This window comes from Bacillus rossius, chromosome 18, assembly GCF_032445375.1.
Source record: "Bacillus rossius redtenbacheri isolate Brsri chromosome 18, Brsri_v3, whole genome shotgun sequence".
NCBI classification, from domain to species: Eukaryota; Metazoa; Arthropoda; class Insecta; order Phasmatodea; family Bacillidae; genus Bacillus; species Bacillus rossius.
Genome location: NC_086345.1, coordinates 19,866,964 through 19,882,859, shown reverse-complemented (window position 1 = coordinate 19,882,859; position 15,896 = coordinate 19,866,964). Strand labels below are relative to the sequence as shown.

Here is a 15,896-nt window from a genome sequence, read left to right as displayed (position 1 = left end):
GTTACACTAGGTCTTATTATATTAGATAATAAATACATATAAATGGTCTATCCTCTTTGTACTAATAAGTATTTATTGTAATATTTAATATTAACAAATTTAATTTAATTAATTTATATATATTATATTAAATTCTTATTATATAATACAAAATCTGGATATGTATTATGAATTAAAAATTTAATATAAATAAATCTTACCCTCACTTTTTCATAAATGAAAAAAAAAATGAAAAAGTGAGGGTATAGTTATGGGTTCCTGTCCAATTGTATTTATATATTTGAATACATTCTAATATCTATAATCTAATAAACACTTATTATATTAGAAGTTATTATTGGGGAAGCGACAATTATGTACCCTATATTAATATGATATCTTGAAGACGCTAGATTAAAGAGCGGAACGTTATCCAGTTTGCTTTTAATGTATTTTGTATAATAAGAGTATCTAGTGTCTTCAAGATAAGATAATAATATAGGGTAATGGTCGCTTCCCCAGTTATCTTCCAAGACTGCCCATGTGAAGGCGGAGCATTTAATTTAGTTGAAGCACTGACTTCTTGATTTGAATCCATATTTAGGTTGGACACATTACCTTATAAGGAGGGTTGGGGGGGGGGGGGGTGATGATTAGCAACCAAAATTTGCCATATTGGTTTCAAAGAATTTTATACTGTAACAAATTATCTCTAAATTAAGAAAAAAAATTTTTTCGTTAAGACAGAGATTACACTTTCAGAGATTTCAAAAACCTCTTTTAATGTAGTGTCTATTTACAGTATTACTACTATAGTTGTAGTTTTCTTACAAAAAAAATTAACTTCTAAATTGCCCAGGATTCCACAGGGGAAATTATTTTGGGTACCCTATCTCTATTTACTTATTGAAACAAAATTTTTTAAAATTAAACACTATGAAATTTTTATGACTCTTAAAACAATTGAATCCAATATGGCGTGTTTTGGGTGTTCATTTCCCTTTACAGCATCCTGATTATTAGCCTGCATGCACAAAACCAGGGGTTTTCAGGTACTTTAAACTAAAACTATTGATAGAAAAATACAACTATTATCCATTCAGCACTGACCGTGGTCCGAACAAAGACACCCCACGATGATCCGAGCGCCCCGCCGGAGGAAATAGTCGGACGTTAGCGCGAAGGCATCCGTCTCTACGCAACTGGCAGAGGCGGCAAGCAGGGAGACCAACATGGCGGCCACGCTACCCACGGCCATGTCGGGACCGGTACGGGTATAGCGGAGAACCTTGTGTGTCGTTTCTGGGCGCAACTAGTCCCTGCTTTCCTACCGTAGAGCCCTCTCGTTGCTTCCGCGCCAAATAATTTACTTCCTTCAGAAGCCAAGCCTTTGCAAAGACAAGTCGGAATACTAAACTACTATTGACTGGTCTCCTAAATGCCTCCAAATTAGTGTACGGCCATTGTTACGTTTTTAAACCCTCGCTCTTTGGCGCCGGGAATGCCAACATTAAACATGCATTAAGTGAATTTACAACCACGAATAAGATTCTAATCGTTAAAACAGGTTTCAGGGCATATTATCTGACACTAAAGAGACTTTAGTTAAAAAAATAATACTGCCAATGAACGTTTTAGTTTTAAGTTAAGTTCATAGTTAGTTTTAGTTTTAAGAGTTAATCTGTTAATCTGGTGCTTAGCTTCCTTTTAACTTGAATTCTCTAAAGTATTTCAATGTGCTGAATACACAGTCTTACGGTCAATAGAATTAGAATTTTGGTTCTCTAAGAATTCTTAATCATTCATTTGGTTTTTCTTTGTAAGTCAAAATTGACTACATATTTTATATTTTTCCTTAAGAATTATGGGAGATCAACAAGAGCACAGTAGATTGTGGTTTTGGAGTGAATTAATTTTTTCCTTGGAGAAAGAAGATTTAATGCACTAAGAAAGTAGTAGTCATTAAGGAATTATTATAGCACCATATCAAGAAAGGATAAATTACTCAGAATTTCAACCAAACCTTTAAAAAAAATCCTATTGGAATTATTTTTTTTTGTTATCTGAATTTGAAAATATATTATTCTGATGTGCATTTAATTTTAATTTTAATATTGAACAAATCTTTTAAATATTTATTCACATTTCATGAATATATTTTAAAGCCATTCTAATTTACATTAACTATCTCGGAATGAATGATTATTACCATTACATGTAATAGTATTTATATATTAAAGTAAAAATATAGAATTTGTACACAAATAAGAATCAAAAAATTTAAATTTCAATTGCAGCTATATTTCTGGTATTTGAAGTATATAACCACTGTCAGAAAGAAAAATTATACTTTTAACTAATTATCAATCAGAAACAATTTTCAACCAGAATGCACTTCGGAATTGCAGACTATACCTACAAATAAAAAAAAAAGTTAAATTACTTTTAACCAGTGATTAGGAAAATAAATATATAGCCTTTTTTCCCCCATTATTATTTATGATTTTTACAAACCAATGTGGCAGATGTTCGTTTATATTTGTAGCAACTGTTCTAGTCTGCTTTTATTAACGACTGCAATTATCCTGTTCGGAAGAAAATTGAATCAATATATTACTGGTTAAAATATTTATATCCATTAAAAGTCCAAAACGAATCTTCATAATACAAATTTAAAGATAGGTGTAGGTATTTTTCTCCAATTTAATCTCCAATACAGGTACACCTGATACATTTACAAACAAATTCCTGCGATATTGTTATTGTAGTAAACTGAAAACCCCTTCCCCTTTTTTGCTTCACCCCCTCTTCTAGAATCAGACCTTATACTCCATCTGTATATTTCGCTAATCTCTAATTTTAACATGGCTGCATTCTCAGCAGTTTGTATTGGTTGGATTTAAAGACCAAGATTCCAATCATAAACTGGAAATCCATCATATTACTTAACTGTGTGCTCATCCTTGTACAGTTTGTACAGTGTAAACTGTAACTCTAAAGTTTTTCAATTGTAAACCCAACTTGATGCCATCGAAAACTTTACTAGTGCAGCTATGTTTTTTGTAAAATATATTTACACTAATTTCCATAAAATATCTTCTACACAAGAAGAGATATAGAATTTGTTGTACGCACCCAGCAAAAACGAAAATGGCAGATATTTTTGCTTTTGAGTACCATTAAAATGATGTCATACACATGGGAGGATATAAATTTCTGTGGGTAAAATAATGTTTATGTAAGTGATGTCTGTAGTGTAATTCTAACTTAAGAAGAAAGAAAATGAATGATTTGTATAATATTAAAAAATCCCAGAAAATTTGTTCTACTGTACAATCAGTATTTATAAGATTCACTACTACAATTGTTTTAATTTTAAGTAATGCATATATCCTTAAAATTTCCATCCAGCAATATAATGCGTAATTTTTATTTTTATGTAAGGGTAACATTGAATAGATCCATCCAATAAAGATCCATCTAATAGTGAACTTTGATATTGTAATAGGATTTAAAATATTTTTAATGTTATCTGAACAACATTTTTTTGATGGATGTATTTGGAAGTTCAATTTTGCCCAATATTACCCCTCAAACATTGTTGTCAAATATAATTTGAGACAAAAATTTGACTGTGACAGGACTTGAAACAAACAAAAAATTATTACATTATGTTTATGCATTATGTTAATGAAGACACAAATGTTTATCTGCCCTTTACTTGATAATCCAGAGAAAAATATAATTTTCATACAGTTTTATGTGTTCTTGCAACTACCTTAGCCCTCTCTTTAGACATGACCCCGATTGAACACATATGTATTTCCTTGTAAAACAATTGCAGCCAAATAACTTGCATTTTTTAATTCTATAAACTATGTTATTTTCATGAAATGATCGTACTTATTGTTTGAAAAAACAAAGAAAAAAACTTGTCGAGTTATTAGTAGAGACCTGCAAAATTCGCAGTTTCGATGGCCTTCAGGATAGACTGCACATATACCCCTTGAACACTTGGGCAAATAACGCAAGTTCATTGGCTGCCGACTTGTGAGTTGTCTCATCTGGTTTGTCTGTGATACGATCCTTCTTCGGTTGATGGTTTTATGATTGGCTGAGATTCGTCCAGATGAACAGTAAGTCAATAGCAAAAATTATCTAAGAGGTGTATGTGTTTGAATTCCAGCCTGTCACCGAATGAATCCGTGAATTTCGCAGGTCTCTAGTTGTCGGTGATTTGCACTTCCTTCGGACGTGGAATGAAAACTTTCTCCTAAATTTCGAAACTGCACAAAAGTGTGAGGTATGGTCCGGCAACTTTGTTTTCGACCTGCGCAGACCCCGGTGCCAGGCGGCGGTCACGTGATTCTCTAGCGGAGCGGAGCGGAGGGGATCAGTTGCCGGTTGTGCGCCGCCTGGATAGTACGCCAGCTCCCGAGGCGGCGCTTCGCGGGTCCAGTTCGCGCGATGCGGCGTGGCGTCGGCTGGGGAAACACCTTTCAGCCACGTCGCGAGGAGGAGTGAAGTGTGTTCCCGTGCGTTGTCCTCGAAGGAGGAGTGGCCCTTCGCCCTACCTGCAGAAGATTCGGGAGGGGAAGGAGGGGTTGGGAGTTAGGGAGGGGGGGAAGCTGCGCGGAACCGGAAAGGTCCCAGGTCGACTGCTAAGTTGCCGGGTTATACATTTGAGTATGTAGTGTGTTGTTGCCTCATTAAAACGTTGTAAGGTTGCTGCAGCGTCACCGAATGAGAGACGGGTGTAAGTGTTACCGTGCGTTTGTCCTTTTCGAGAGAGACGGTCGCGCTCATGCGCCGGGATGCTGCTCGCAGGGCCGGCTGTTCGCGTACTCGGACACGGCGCTGCACCGCCTGGGCCCCAACTACCAGCAGATCCCCGTGAACTGCCCGTACCGTGTCAGGGTGGCCAACTACGAGCGAGACGGCGCCATGAACACGACCGACAACCAGGACGGGGCGCCCAACTACTACCCCAACTCCTTCCGGGGCCTCCGGCCGGACCCGAGCGCCGCCAGGTCCCGATCCTCCGTCTCCGGGGAGATCGCCAAGTAACTACGACGCACGGCGTGCCGTGAAACGACTGTGCGAGCCGCAGACGAACGAACGTCTACGGACTAGTTGCGAACGATGCAGGATCCCAACATAACATGGAATGACTTATTTGCCGTCAGAACTATTTACAACATGCGCTATGGCAAATATTATTATTACCATCATCATCATCATCAGCATCATCATCATCAGCATCATCATCATCATCATCATCATCATCATCAGCAGCATCATCAGCAGCATCATCAGCATCATCATCAGCATAATCATCATCAGCATCATCATCAGCAGCATCATCAGCATCATCATCAGCAGCAGCATCAGCATCATCATCAGCATCATCATCATCACCATCATCATTTTCATCATCATCATCATCATTATAGCTGCAATTGGGTACAGAAGTTCCTGGTGGCAAGCATTCTCTCTACTTTCCCCGCACTTTTCTTCTGAACTGATCCACACTCCCAGCCAACACACACTCCTCCTCCAGCCTATTCCAATTCCCTACCGTCCTCACGACCATCACATTTTTTCCCCTTTTCTGTTATTCTCCTCTATTTGAAAGTGTAAATAGGCACAGAAGATTTACATATTTCAATACTTGTCCACTTAAGTATTTTCTGCATCAAAACACTACTTAAAATCTGTTGGTAATACTTGTGAAAGAAATGTATATTTCATTGTTTACATAAGATAAATTTGATTACTCCGTTGAAATCATACCATGATAGGGTCGTTTCTACCATTAGTTCATGAAATAGAATGATACTTTAGTGCTGCACATAATTTTTCTGTTGGTATTAAGATTTTTCCACTATAAAATCTGTCGAAACGAACTACTATGAACAGTTTTACTTGATTTTGATTAGTAATTTTACTCACAACAGCCATACATTTTACCTATTTTAATACAACTTATTAAATTATCACGAAACCTCAATCACATTTGGACATACATAGCATTATGAAATTTCATAATCATAACATTTTTCCAGTTCATTACAATATGATACTTGTATGTAACCACTCTATTGACAAATAAGCTGTTCAATTAATGTCGGTGCTCCAAATCTGGCACTTATTGGCTCAAGTGCACAGTCTTATCTAATAAGTCCGTGTCTGAAATGTTTGTGGCCGTAGTACCATATGGGGAGTGGCCTTTTACTGGGGAGAATGATGTTAAATTTGAATTATGCACTTTCACTGAACACATCTTCACCCTTGTAAGTGGTTGGCATGGAGATTCGGTTCTTAAGTAACAAAAGCCCAGGTTGTACACCCTGGCACAATGTGCTGATCGTCCACAGTCGTTTTGCCTCTGATTGGCTAAGTGGCCTGTCACGCGACTGCAGATGTATTTTTTTTACTGATACAAAGAAAAAAATCATTTATTTTAGGAGCAATAATATCAGGTAGCAAACATTTTAACTAAACGTTTTAATTCTTGTATCTGTTTAGTTACACTAATGGTTTGGCTCATAAGAATTTGACAGCTAACATTATGTTTGTAAAAATGAAGTTTGATAATTTTACATGTTGCGAATATTTGTTCCTATGAACATTAAAGTGCACGAAATGCATTCCAGGATAGTTTAGCTATTATAAAGTTTCATTCGGCAAACCAGTATGCTCGGTACGTCTCGTGCTGATCACAAAAGTGACGATACACAAGTTAATGGCGCCAGATGCGGTTCAGCCGTCTGGGCGAAATCAACAAAAAAGTGAGTTCTGCGCACGCGCGGAATTTGGGCAACAACAGCGGCAACGGACAGGACATCAAAATCTGTTGCCTAAAATTAAGGGGACTGGCCGTGTCCTATCGAGCACTATCATGCACACCTAAGCCCTTATTTTCGTGTCTTGGGATACTGGCCTGAACCTCTGATTACCTCTATGCCTGCAAGCAGACACGTAGCCAGGGTGGATGTCCATGGGATCCGAACCCGTCCCTTCCAGGATATATAAAAAAAGGCGAAGACAGAACAAGACAACCATAGCAAATTAGCTGCTTATATATCATTATACTGTATAAGGATTATTGTAATACAGTGAAAGTCCGTTCTAGCGAATACGGTCTATAACGTAAAGTCCGCTATAACGGTAATTTCCATCGGTACCGTCAGTTTTGCATGTGCTGCGTATGATAAAAATTTCGGGAATAACGAATGCAGCGTGGGCTCATTTTCGCTATAGCGATAGATTACACACCTGTAATTTTGCTCTAAAACAATGAGAAAACATCTACAATTTCCTTAATAAATGAGAAACAGCTTCGCACAATTTCACGCTTCCGGCAAATGAAACAACGCGAATGATGTGGCCGTCTTGGCAACACTGCACAAGGTGGGGCCCCACGGCGAGCATAGCTTGCCTCGCGGCGACGAAAGCAACAGGGCCCTGCTGCGAGCATTACTTACATACCTACTTAGTGGGCTACAATAATGTATTTTCTCTAAGTTAGCGCCAGACATGCCTCGTACCACAGACGTAACAGGAGTAGTGTTTACAAGTAGTCTATATTTTATGCCAGTTTGCACACTTGTTACTGGAAGCATGTCTTCCATACGTTTCATGTATATTTAATAACATTGGAATAGGTGTATTAATGACTTGTTTTAAAGAAATCATCAAATAATTGACTGAAGAACAAAGTATTAAATTAAAAGCAATTAAAATGGAAACCATAATATGAAATGCTCAGTTTCTTTCAAGCAAAATAATTACTTAAATTTGTACTTGTAAAATTTTGAGTTGTAAAAGTATGCTACTCACTGAGATTTTAAATAAGCGTGACAGTAAATTTCCTTTTAAAATTCACGGCTACGGCCTTACTACGAGATGTTACTTCAGTGCATTCAGTGACCGCTTGATCACGCTAGTATACTGTAACTTGAATGTTGTGTTATTTTCGCAGGTACGATTCAAAAGATCAAGATGATTTCAGCCAGCCAGCGTTATTTTGGAATAACGTCTTGGACGACGAGGCACGGAACAGATTGGCAAAGAACATTGGCACTCATCTCTCACCTGCAACTCCTGCCATAAAGGTAGTCCAAATATTGGCCAAAATAGGTTGACGCAAAAATAATATTAGCTCAAAATTGCTTATTCAAGATTGGTTCATGGTATGATTATTGTATTCTCTGGTATCTAATTATCTTATGTATAAGCTACATACAAGATTTTAAAGATTTATATCAAAGTGGGTTATAGTCTGATTTTTTACCCATATTGGTCAAGTATAATTCTAATTATCAATTTAACTTCAATTTTTTTTTTATTTTCCATAACTAATTTTCAGAGAATTTACAAACAGTAGACAGTTAATTCAAAAATATATTTCAATAATAATTTACTGTTTTCAAAGGCTATGCAAAAATGAAGGGTTTTATTTTTTTACAGTTAATTATCATTACAGAATAATAATTTACAATTTACTCTGTTTAAATATTTGACAGTAAAAGTAAATTTTTAAAAATTATATTTTGTATGACTAGACTTATTTTATATATTAAGTGTCATTTTGAGTTGAATAAGTACCACTTCAGCAAAAATAGTTTATTTTTTTTTTACAAAATATAAGAATCTTAAAACAACATTTATCTTGTAGGATAGTTAAAAACTATTCATATTGCATAACTTATGGCTGTTGGCCTCACTAGCTAATAATTCCCCATCACTTTTGTGTAAGTAATTATTACTTTGACTTTCAAATTTGGCCTTTGTAGTGGGTTTGAACCTAAATGTAGCTCTGTGCCTAGCCACACAAGCATGATAAGACATAAAGATCACGACTTCAGATGATTTTGGAGAGCAGTAACAAATCATAGATGCTAACTGCATGAGAGGTAAAAAAAAGCATCTTCTTCAGAAAAGATGATGATGTATATCGAGCTCCCACAAATAAGAGGAGGAATCTCCATAGCCAATTAAAAATGGCATGGGTTCGTTACTGTAGTGCACAAGATATTTTTGAGACAATTGTAAGTTAGAAAAAAATATGTGAGCAAGTTTTTAAGTGTTTGCCAGTGATGTGTAACATCTTAACTCGGTAACGAGCAAATTCATCAGTTATCAATGTTATCATGTTGCAAATTACTTATAATACGAAACTCGGACACAAAATTTAATGTACAATTCAAATAATGCAGAGCCCGATAACTAGTATACGCAAATTGTATTTTCAACTACATTTCTTGTCGCGTATCACACTTATTTTTCGCTCCCGCCGCTAGAATTCTCTGTCAACGCAGCTACGTCGACTATTGAATTATTCGTTTTTAGAGCCAAATTTTAAACTGCATAATGGAACGGCTCTGATGAAAGCGAAAAAGACTTGAAAAAAATACTGAACGCTGGCTTTGGACCTGGTTTTTCAACAAGGAATTTATTAAAATACTGCCCATCTTATTAAAATTCATTGAACAGCTAATAATATAAAAAGTTTCCCCATTGTCTTTATCAACGTTGGTTTGTACCATCCACCACTGTGGTTGTTACACATTTTGTGTTCCTTGACTTCTGTCACTTTCACGAAGTTACCCCCACCAAATGCTGTTTACAGAGAACAAAGATGTTACACATCAAAAGTGAGAATGACATAAGTAGTGGATTTGGTTTGAAGTTTAATAAGAATTTAATTTAGAAACAGTGGTGACTATGAGTTTTAATGTGCCATGTTCAAGTGACAAATATTTTTGGTCGGATCGTAAGTCCCGTCATCAGTATCACTTTTATAAATACCGAGTCGATAGCCTAAGTAGTGATTTGAAGCCCAATATAATTTTCCTGACAAGCCTGCGTATACTACCACACCAATGAGAGCCCCTTCACAATTTTTTGGGTTTAGCAGCTCAGTACGTGTGCTATTTACCAAGAACGTTTGGAGAATGTATGAACCAGTTTCGAAGTTCATGTGCATAACCAAACTACCTCTAACTTATTATAATCCAGTTGGTGATTGTGTTTAAAACATAATACCCTTAAAATAAAATTTCATAAGCATACAAACTACCACAATAAAACCACTTAGTCTCATGCATTGAAAAAAAACCAAGAAAGTGTGAGGTAGGTAGGTATTGTGTGATTAATTTTCTCGAAAACTTCCAAATATGATAATAAACAGACTTTGTATGCTTTTATCAGAACCTGCATGAAACATTTCATAATGGCTGAGGATTAAGATATTACATAATTTCAATTAGAGTTACAATCCGTATTTATTTAATTTTCTTTTTCAGGAAAGGGCTGTCAAGATGTTTTCGAAAGTCAATGAAGAGTTTGGAGTGAAAATAGCTGCAGCTATGAATATGCAAGCAAAATCATGCCTTTAGTGTTCACTTTGTATTCTTTCACTTTTAATATTTACATGAAAACTTGTTTTAATTATTATTACACTCATTATTATGATGTATCAGTGTTAAATTGTTAGTGAAAGGAATTTCTCGGGAGTAATTTTTATAATTATATTTTTTATTGAATTAACTGTGAATATATTATATAATAAATAGTTAAAGTGATGGCTATAAATATTATTAGTTTTATCTACAATTTTTGGTGGTTGTTATCATTTACATGCATTTAGTTATTAAGTTCTAAGTTACAATAATGAGTATTGCACCCACTAGTTATGATAGATTGTTTTGTAAAATTGTGCAACTCTCGTCAAAATATTTTTGTATAATGTAATTTGAATGTTTGTTGCATGTTAGTGAAAAGGAACTAAAAAAAAAAATTAATATTTTAAGAAATCATATAAACATGTAATCAATTATTAATGAACATACACTCCTCAAATCATGTAATATTTTTACTGCAAAATAAATTTTAAAAAATGTTTAATCAGTTATGTATTATCTGTGATTTAAAGAGAAAAAAGTAACTATTTTCTGCTTGGAAGGAAATTGTGACAAAAAACGTGCTTGATTTTGATAAGATAATAACAATAATGTTAATTGAAATTAAGAACCGTACATACCTTAATATAGTGATATGATTTTTTTTTTTTTTTTTTCACAAAAACTGTAGAAACTGAAAGAGGGGGTCGCATCATAATTGCAAACCTGTGTCGTGCCGCTGGGAACGGCTTAGTTGAAGAACTACACCACGCTCTGCCTCTTAAATGTGTCGATGCGTCACTTATGCCACTCTAGTCCGGAGCTTCCTGGACCTCTGCATGGGCGTGACAGATGAGTGATGCAGGATGAAGGGGAGGGTGCAGATGGAGTTTGTCACTTTGTTCTCTCTGATTCTCATCGCGGGCTTTTGGCCACCCCCCCTCCCCTTAATCAACCTCTTAGGCAACCACAGTATCACCAGAAAATCTGATGGACTAGTTGATGCCTACTCTGATAGGGGAAGTGTGGTAGAACATCGCTTATGATTTTGATTATATGTATGTGGAATTTTTCCTAAATGTATGGAAGCTATGGATGGAAAACATATTACTATTCAGGCTCCTGTGAACACCGGATCAGTGTTCTTTAATTACAAAAATATATTATTTATAGTTTTCTTGGGTAATGTAGATGCTCATGTAACTTTCTTACTATGAATGTAGAGGCATCAGCTAGAGTAATGATGAGGGATTTTTGGCAAATTCAAATTTAGGCAAAGCACTTCAGTGTGGCTCATTGAATGCTCCAGCAACTCTGCCGTACCAAGCAGATACTCAACTTCAATATGTTATTAGAGAGGCATTTCCTTTTAGAACTACAGTCATAAAACACAATTTGTTTCCTCCAACTGCAATGTCTTTGACGTCAACCGGGCCCAGGAGCCTGGTCAGCCTCCGCCACCTTTCCCCTCGCCCCCCGTCCCACTTCCCGTACTGGCGGCCGCTCCGTCTTGAGTACGTCGTCGGGTGGTTGAGTTTGAACAGCGCGCCACGAACTACCTCGAGGGCGCTGTAGCAGCAGTGCATCACACCCCTTTAAGTAGAGATAAACATTGTAATTCTTTTTTGCTTATTTTCCCCCAAGTGGAGTGTGACGGCAGATTGGCCGGGAGTGTTTTATGTACTTTAAGTAATTAATATTTAGTTAAGGCATAAACTACGAAAAGACGTACAGAACATGCACGAGGCGAACCGAAGTCCGCTGAAGCCGGACTGTTCATCATTGATAACAAATTGTTGTAATTTCAGTTAATAGTTTTTATTGTGCATTAGGTGTAATATAATTATTAAGGGTGTTTCATGTTTTACCTGCAGCTACCTGTGGCACGTAATCGTAAATAGGTATAACGGTAATCGGTTTGGCACGAAGACGCCATGTTAGGATGGCAGAGCCCTGAGCTCACCCCAGTCCTTCGCCAGCACCGACCGAGAGCAGACGCATCAGCACCCCGGGGACCTCACCGCTTGCCAGCACTGCTAAGTAATTCCGTTAAATCTTAATCATCTTAAATCTTTCGTTCGTAAATCCTCGGGGCTTCTCTCGGTCGGGGGGACTGTTTAAATACATAGTTGTATGAGTGGCCACTATGGTCCTTTTTATGCTTATTACCTAATTGTAGAGTGTGACCACATGGTCAGGTCGCACCACGTGAACCGATTTGTGCCGCAGGCGTTGTGTGATATAATCAAAGGTGTAGGCGAAGTAGCAACTAATAAACCAGGGCATACGATTTTATTTGTATTTGTTTATTTCAACATCCTGAGTGTGATAAGTGTGGGATGCCGTAAGAGCCCACTACATAGGTGAAGAGCGTACCTGACGCTGCGAGCGGACCAGTGGCGAGTACTAGGATTGGCTTTAGGGGGGTTAAAATCACACCTCACATGGGCGACGTCACAGCCCTGAAAAAGAGTCTCTCCCGGGTCTGTGCCCCTTGCACGGTGGCGCCCACAAATTAATCTCAGTACATGTATCGACGCGAACCCCCGCTTAGCATAAAGACAGTTCGGCCGCGGCCATGTCAATCTGTTTCAAAAGAGACTATGTAAATCACTCTACTGGCAAAAGTGGTGCCAGAGAGGTTCTAGTAATTGTGGAATAAATTTAATAAGTACTTCACTTGCAATTTCCGATCCATAAGATATTTTCATAAACTCACAATCAAAAAGTTTGGGGCCACATTATTTTCAGAGTTTGCATTGGGTATTTTAGGGTAAATATGGCATGTCAGCCAATTAATCAGTCTTTTCATTTGAGCTGGTTTTATAAAAAAAACCAATCTGGTCAATTCATCTTAGAGTAAGATCAACGAGGGAACAGTAGCACTGAGCCAGGGATGCCGGAAAGGGGATACCATTCCTGTGAGCTGGAATGATTCACAGAACTTTATAATCTTAAAATTTTAGTTACACACTTCAAATTCACATACTAGACAAAAGAAGTCTAGCTGCAAGCTAAGGCTAAGCTTATCATCTGGTTGTTGCTCTTTCTGCAGGTTGAAAAACCAAACCATTACTGCTTGGCAGTTGACTCGAACCACATTTAGGAGTGGTCAGAAGAGTGTAATTAATGTTATCTTCCTTTCTAAAAAATCTCTAAAGAGGTATATCCAAACTAAAGGAATTTTTTGAATGAAAACATTGCAAATAAAACACCAAGGGAATTTCCCCCGGTTATTAATATATAGGTACTCAAATAAAAGGACTTGTAAGATTTGACTTGTGTGTATCTTAGTGCACTCTATTATGTCGATAGTGGTCAGATGGAGTGCTACTTCCTCAGTCACAATAACGTACAACTCAGATATTTGGTTGGTACCCATGTAGGTTTGACCAGTTGTGCCATTGGGGGTGTGTTTGACTCGGTCAGTGTCCACTAAATAGGATGGGCACCTGGCTTAGTCCGCAACTCTGGGCCCTTCAGATTTCTTCGAGGCCTGGTGCATGGTTTAATTTACTTCTCTTCCGTATGATAAGCTTGGGAGCGTGCGTGTGCACTGCCGGCCTAGCTGTCATAAGCATTCCTCTGTTGTTTCGGGTTGATTCCGATACGGGTAACATGGAGTTATGTGGCACAATATTGTAAGACACTGGACTTCATTCCATAAGATCTGCATTCAGTCCCCATTATAACGTACTTTTTTTTCCTTTTCAGTTTTTCCATGGTTTCTTGAAATCATCACTGGCAAACACTGGGATCGTTTCTTACTATAGGCCAGGCCGATTTCTTCATGGACGTATGTAGCTTGTGTTGTGTGTGCCCTGCTCATATCCTCCCATCAATTGTTTCCCAACAATGTGACATCAGTGGCATTGCCCTCCTTACTTTTGAGACCATTATTGAAATTTGCCACCCAACACCGAACAAAGGTAGTGCCGGATTGTGCAAACAGCGAACACTGACTGCTGGAATGTGTGTCTATTAATTTTAATTAGGTTTTATTTATTAGTGTTTGTATCAACATAGTGTTAATAATATAGTTTAGTTATTTTTAGCACCTTAGCTTTTTTTATAATGTTCACGCAACCCAGTTTTCAGGTTGTGTGTGTGGGCATGAGAGTAGTATGTACGAGGTTGATAGTTGGCGGTGCTGCGTGACAGTTGGCCCTTGGCCCATGCGAGAGATGGTCGCATCTCGGCTACTCTCTGTAACGATAGCTTCCAGGGAGTACGTCTCCGAGCTGTAAGGGACACCGTGCTGACTAAATAAATTTCAGACTGTCTTTCAATAACTTGGGGCACTTGATAACACTTGGGTTTTAAGCGCTGGCTTACTTGTGTGATTTATCTACAGTGCTTAATATTGTGACGGGCGGTTGTGGGGCGCAGGTGAGATCTTGCTTGTTCATGAATAAATTGCCTGCTAAGTATGTTTGTGAGTTGTTATTCAGTGAGGGGCATCCCGGAAGCCTACAGCCATTGTGCAGTGTGATAAGGTACACCTTTCACCCTTCATGCCAGACCTCTTTCCCTTGATACATCTTGTGTTCTCGACTGTGTGCCGATGCACAGTCGAGTTGTTAATGTCATCAGCTGGCATCCAACAGAACTCAAAACCATCACCCGTAGCTATTTTTAATGAAAAGGAGGGGGGGGGGGGGGGGGGGGGGGGGACGTCAAATGATCCTTGCTCCAGTGAAAAGTTATGTAGTTTGCTTAGGTGGTTTAGCCACTATGCCCATGGTGCTCATCCTTAGTAAACCAGAGTTGGCAGAAGAATGGGCGAACTTCATCATTATGCTGCTGCCCTCAGATTGTATGCTGGGTCTCGTCCCTGTTGCACTGCACTGTCTCCTGGGTCTTAGTGGTCCTCCAGTGAAGGTGGCTGTTTTGATAGTGGATCAAGATGTGTCACCAGAACCATTCTTTATTATTTCTACCGAGATGTTTTGGCTCTGGCTGTGTGCTATTGGGATGCCAAGTTTGAACGATAGATTCACGATGCACTGTTGTGCACATATGTGCAATGAATTTTTTCAAGCCATAAGTTGTCACCTTTATCCTTGCTCGTGGAAAGGGACACAATAGGAACCTTAGTGCCTTCAAATTGTGTAGGATCTATTCTACATGCCCATAAGGATTGTAGTAGTCGAATTCACGCACCTTCCGAGGTAAGAAACAAAATATATTTATGTTCTGCTGCAAATTCGTTATTATGGAGTTAGGAATTGTCAGAAGACAGGATGCTATGATGTAGTTCAAGTCACTTTTTTTCTTGCCATCATATTTCAATGCCCAAAATTGTGGAGAAAGATGATAATAATTATTAATTATGATTTAGAATATCCATTTTGAAAACAACCACTTCTGTAAATTATAGTGACTTAAAACTAATTTAACAAATGTAAACATTAAAATTCAACCAATGTTTTGGGCGTCTAACCAACATGGTGTAGACCTTGAGCTTAAAAAATCAAATAATGTAATACGCACTTGGTTACCATGTAATCG

The 15,896-nt window shown here is 37.7% G+C and overlaps 1 protein-coding gene across 1 annotated transcript in view; it reads left to right on the top strand.

Moving 5' to 3' along the window:
- LOC134541357 (catalase-like) overlaps window positions 1-12,675 on the top strand; it is a 106,400-nt gene extending 93,725 nt beyond the window's left edge. Inside the window, exons 8-10 of the mRNA XM_063384780.1 lie at window positions 4,807-5,042; window positions 7,964-8,096; window positions 10,290-12,675. Of these exons, the coding sequence (XP_063240850.1) occupies window positions 4,807-5,042; window positions 7,964-8,096; window positions 10,290-10,382 (462 nt within the window). The 3' untranslated portion in view covers window positions 10,383-12,675. The remainder of the gene's footprint in view (window positions 1-4,806; window positions 5,043-7,963; window positions 8,097-10,289) is intronic.
- Window positions 12,676-15,896: the final 3,221 nt, after the last annotated feature.